The 5264-nt window shown below is 56.5% G+C and overlaps 1 protein-coding gene across 1 annotated transcript; it reads right to left on the bottom strand.

The window, feature by feature from the left end:
• Positions 1 to 1928: 1928 nt before the first annotated feature.
• Positions 1929 to 4794, bottom strand: NECAP2 (NECAP endocytosis associated 2). The gene is made up of 8 exons (XM_009895391.1): positions 4790 to 4794; positions 4607 to 4707; positions 4397 to 4501; positions 3845 to 3926; positions 3176 to 3284; positions 2624 to 2801; positions 2387 to 2474; positions 1929 to 1977 (listed from the first exon to the last, which is right to left on the bottom strand). The coding sequence occupies exons 1-8, from the start codon at positions 4792 to 4794 to the stop codon at positions 1929 to 1931; spliced, it is 717 nt and encodes a 238-aa protein (XP_009893693.1).
• Between the last annotated feature and the right edge of the window lie 470 nt (positions 4795 to 5264).

Genomic DNA, 5264 nt, shown 5'->3' with positions numbered 1-5264 from the left:
CCCCAAAAAAAATATCCCCAAAGATTTCCCTCCCCCAACCCCAGCCAAGCGGTTCTTTGTACCGAAAACCAACCGACGAGGCTCTCGGCCAGAGGGAAACGAGGAAAAACAAGGAAAATATACCCAAAAATAGCAGCGCCCGGCGCTTCCCCGTACCCAAAATCGCTGGAAATGTTCTTACTTCGCGGCGCTGTCCCCCGCCAGGCAGGATGGTGCTGGCTCCCACCGGGGAAAGGAGCTCCTTGGGGAAGAGTAAGCCAGCCCTTTCGTTAAATCCCGGCCCTCGTTAAGCTCATTAGAGCCCAAGGGTTTGCTCTGGCAGGAAAAGCTTCGGGGTGGAGCGTGCCAGGGTTGCTACGGGGGCAAAGCGGCATTAAATCCCCCCCTCCTCCGGCCTTGGGGACACGTCCCCCCCCCCATGCCGCAGCCACCCCGGGGCAGCAGATTTTACCCCCTTGAGGGTAATTAAAAGACTTTCTGCCCCCACCCCAGCAGGGAAAGCTAAAAAAAAAAACCCCAACCCGAGCTCAAAATGCCCCGTGCTGGGGGCTGGAGGCATCCCCGCTCCCAAAATCAATCCCGCATCCCACCCCGAGCCGCTCTCCGGAGAGGTTCGGCGTCTCCCGGCCGCTCTCTTCCCGGGGAAAGTGCCTTTTTCTCCTCCCCGAAAGCCACAGGATTGAGGATTTACAGCACCTCAGATCCCTCCGGCCAGCGGGAGTTTGCCTCGAGGCTCCCCTCCTCCCTTTGGGGATGCAAAAAACCTTCTTTTTTTTCCCCCCCTCCGCTCATTTCTTTCCTTACCTTCTCCTCCCGGAGTCCTTCACAACCATAAAACCACTGCTAAGCAACAAGCGTGTGTTGTGCTTCGCTGTCCCAGACAGTCTCCTCGCCACCAGCCAGGGAGGGGGAACCGCAAAAGCTCATCGCAGCCCCTCCGAGCGGTAAAAAAAAATAAAAAAAAAAATCCCTATTTGGCTTCAGAACCATTTTATTATTCGCTTTGAAGCGCTACATCTCTCCCCTGGGTTGGCACGCTCGCTGCCAGGCAAAGTTAAGCTCCGAACCCGAAACGCTCGGCATCCTGTTGGAAATGGAAAGAAGTTAAAATAATAAAAAACACGCAACAAGCAGGACCTTCGTACACTGAAAGGCCTTAATATAAATAGGTAAGAAAATATTTATTTGTTTAAAGTGGAATCTCAACCCCAGCTCTGTCAAAGAGACCGACTCCATTCTTGTCCTTCATCGCATGTATCGCTTCAGAAAACGTCCGCAGAAAGAAGTAAAAAAAATCTCTCTTCAAAAATAGAGGTGTGAAAACCCAAAATAATCTTCTCGGAGCAAGAAATGAAGAATTCCAGCATCAAAACGCAGCAGTCCGGCTCCCCGCCTCCCGCAGCGCCAAGTTAAGCGCTGGGAAAAAAATTGGGGTGACGTTCGGTGTCTTGTCTGGACTTTTGCAGGTGAGATGTCTCCAGGAGGACGCTCCCCACCGCGGGAAGGATTTATCCAGCCCAAATACGCGAGGAGAAAGCGGAGAAGTCTCCGAGGCGGCTAAAACGACTTTAATTGGGGCAACGCCGCGAGCGAGAGTCCCCCTGCTCTGAGCACTCGCTCGCCCTCTCGTTCTTAAGGAGAGGTGACGAAGCTGACGGCTTTTTTTTTGGCAGAAAGGAGAAGCCTCAGAGGTTTGCTGCGATCCAGGTGGAAAAGAAAAGGCCCCCAACGCGGAGGGCGCTGGTGCGGAGTGTTTTAAGGCACGCGTTCGTTTGCTCCCCGGCATTTATTTCGGCATTTCGATGCCGAGGGGAGAGGGGGGGATATCGAAGGGCAGGAGCGGGGTGTCCCGAAGTCCCTGCTTTGGTCCTGAAGGAATCGCAATGATCCCAGCACCCGCGTGGGGAAGAGTGGACGAGGAGGTGGGGTCAGAACTGAACCCAGCCGGCGTTCGCCGGAGTCTGATTAGAAGCTGACCTGGAAAGAGAGAAAAAGAGGGGAGAAAACGAGGTTTTAGACCCTAAAAGGGACTGTGGCACGCAGGGAGGGAGCCGGACAGGCAGAAATGGGTCCTCCGGGGTGGCCCGAAAACTCTCCCCGCTGCAGAGATCAGTGGGGGAAGACGGGACGTGCCACCGGCGCTGGGAGGAAGAGGACGGCAGCGCCCCCAGGCCCGCACCGAACAGGGGGAACCTGCGACACGCGCTGTCAGAGCCGCTTTTAAATCCCAAAGGGGTTTTTGGATGAAGCGGTGCCCCCACCCCTAGCAGGGGTTTTCAGCAAAACCGGGAGGATTTGGTTCAGATGGTGGGTTGGTTTGGGTTTTTTTTTTTTTTTAACGCTGTGGGGGTCGCCCACGCCAGACGCAAACCCCGCGCAGCCTCACCCCGAAGCTTTGGGGGAAAGGTCTCCCCAGACGTCGGCAGCGGTGGCAGAAGGAGCAGCAGCGGGCTGCGGCCAGGAGCAGAGGGAGTCTGTCGGCGGGCAGGGAAGTCGGGAAGAGAGAAAACAAACGTCAAGAGTTATTTCCCACTCCTATTCCCAGATTCCCTCTCCGTTTTCCCAACTTTGACAGATAAAACTGAATCTAAAGAGCTTTAGTCATCGCCGTGTCACCACGGACCTGTGATGGGGGTGCCCGGGAGCTGGGCAGGCGTGGAGAGCGAAGGCGGCCGCTCTCCGGAAGGACAAACCGGAGCGGAAGATTTTCCTCCGGGAGGTGGTGGGAGCAAGCTCAGACCCCCAGGACCCGCAGGACGTGGTCTGGTATTCCCCATTGCTCCTTCCTTTTTCTTCATATTCTGAAAGAAGAGAGGGAAACTTGGGTGGTACCACGGTTAAATCCAGAAGCGGAGCGTGATTTCTCCCAGCCGTGGCTTGCACGAAGCCAAATTGCTTTATTCTGGGGAAAAACCCTGCTGTGCTGCAACATCCCCCTGCCGGAGGAGCAAGAGGTGTCAGAACAAGGATGTTTTTTACCTGCAAACCCCCACCACGAACCCCCAGACCTGGATCTGTAACTGGGAACTCTAAACACACCACCCCTGCAAATCACCGCATGCGGCGTTATCACAAAGATCTTTGCAGCGGGCGTCCCCCTGCGCGGGGATTTCGGGGAGAAGCCGCTGCTTCAAAGGAAATATCGGGAGCGGATTTAGCTGGAAAAGTCCCTCACCGCAATGTTGAGTTTGATGGTTTGCCCTTCCTTGAAGCCCAGATCCAGTTTGGGTCCCTGCTCGGGGTTCTCGGCCTGTTTGGCCAGCTCGCTCTGCTGCCTCACCCACCTGCAGGAATTAAACAAGCAGAAAAAGACATGTCAACAACGTGCCTGAGGCTCTCCCGGACAAATCCTGCCCAAGATCATCCCCCTCCTGCCCGGCAGCAGCTCTTTAAAGGCGCTGGATACGACATGCTACGGGCAGCGCCGGGGGAATGATTCCTACCAGCGGCTTCCCAGTGCTCGAGCCGGATGGATCCTCCGGCCGGCAGCACATCCCATCCTGCCCCAAAGCCCCACTATCCACCAGCAGCTGGAGCGGCGTCCCAGTCCCTCAGGAGCAGCCCCTTACCGGCAGCACGTGAAAAGAAGGAAAGGAATTAGGGAATGTGCCCAGTTTTGGACTTGGAAGCCCAGTTTGGGAGCCCGCTGGGAAATATTTGAGAGAGGGAGAGCTGCCTGCACAAAGGCTGCGCAGAGGAACTGGCGTTTCCACCTCTTTACACCACGCTTGCTCACTCAAGCGCAACAGGAGCTCGCAGCTTCCTCTTCCGCTCGCCTTTTTCTTCCGCAGACACCCGCCAAAAAAGTTGAGGGAAGGGGACACAGGGAGAGGCCCAAACTCACTTAAAATGGTCTTGGAGAGCCACGTTGAAGTCAAAAGCATCCCCTCGGTCGACAAAGCCGACTCCGATGAAAGCTCGGCGGCCTGGGGAAGGAGGAAGAGTAAGGGCTGGAATCGCGACGCAGCGGAGGAAGAGGGAGGGGATACCCTGTCCCACACACTCCCGTGCCCGCCGCCTCCTCCAGCTGGAGCTGGGACTCCGTGGGCCGAGATAGGGGCCTGGAGATCTCTTTTGCCTGTCGGTTGCACACACAGGCTTAGTAAAACCAGCTTTTAAATTAATATAAGCGAGTCAAAGCAGAGGTTGGCACCACGGTGACGATTTTTCATACAGAGGTGTCCACACGCGAACGTCGAGAAGTAAAATCAAACTGTTTTTATTCCTGGGAAGGACAGAGCACGGCTGGCACATGGGAGTGAGATAATTCATCCCACCACACGCAGGGAATATTTAGCCCCTGAAAGCAAGAATCCTTCCCAAATAAGAACAGGGAGTGCACTGAAGACTTTCTGAGGCGATTCCCCCAACCTGTCCCCCACGTATCGCGACGTACCATTCCCATCTTCAATCCGGATGACAAAGTATCTGCTGGAGTCCGTCACACTCTCCACAGCGATGCCAGGGAACTGCTCCACCGGCGCCTGGGCAAAAAGTTCTCCTGAAAAAAGAGAAGTGGGAATGGGTTAATGCCGGGGCATAACATCTCTCCGTCATCCTCTTCCCCACGAAGAGGCGCGGAGCCATCGCCTTCCCTCCTCCTTACCCGAAGTCTTGTCTTCCAGCTTAATGAACGCGATCTTGCCCTTGGCCGTGATCCGCAGCCTGCCGCTCCACGCCGGCTGGGCCAACTGCCACTCTGCAGCTCTGGAGAAAGAGGAAACGACGACTGAGCTGCCTCTCACATCCCAGACAACGCCACCGACCTATTTTAATACCCCCATAACACGTCATGGAGCTCATTTGCTTTTCTCCCTTCACGAACGGTATCGAAGCAGCGCAAGCCAGAACCCACTCGCGCCCACGCTCGCCGCGGAAGGAGGTAGGTTTATCACATCTGTCGTTTCACTGCAAACCAGCTGGTCCCCTACAAAACCGGGCGTCAGGTCCCTGCAGGAACCGGGCGAGAATTGCGTAAGAGGTTTCGTTTCCCTTTCCACAGGATCTCCAGCTCGAAAGCGGTTTCTCGGGGGTGCTGAGCCGCGTTAGCTACAGCCTGGTTCCACCAAGACAGACCTTGGTCCAGGCCGAGGGCTGACGGCAGAGGAGCCCCAAAACCCACGGGGGGATGGAGATACCCCGGGGGGATGGAGATACCCCGGGGGGCGGAGGTGGGGGGATACCCCGGGGGGATGGAGATACCCCGGGGGGCGGAGGTGGGGGGCAGGCCTGGCTGCCCCCCGGCGGGAGGGAGGTGCCGGCCA

The sequence above is a fragment of the Charadrius vociferus genome, unplaced genomic scaffold (assembly GCF_000708025.1).
Source record: "Charadrius vociferus isolate BGI_N301 unplaced genomic scaffold, ASM70802v2 scaffold1091, whole genome shotgun sequence".
Classification (NCBI taxonomy): Eukaryota; Metazoa; Chordata; class Aves; order Charadriiformes; family Charadriidae; genus Charadrius; species Charadrius vociferus.
Note: the sequence above shows the minus strand (reverse complement) of the source record. Positions and strands in the feature narration are given on the sequence as shown.

Coding starts and splice junctions, on each gene's coding strand:
- NECAP2 (XM_009895391.1), bottom strand. Junction 4,502..4,606: donor GCTGGAAGACAAGACTTCGG/GTAAGGAGGAGG, acceptor CTCTTTTTTCAG/GAGAACTTTTTGCCCAGGCG. Junction 1,978..2,386: donor CTTTCCCCCAAAGCTTCGGG/GTGAGGCTGCGC, acceptor CTCTCTTTCCAG/GTCAGCTTCTAATCAGACTC.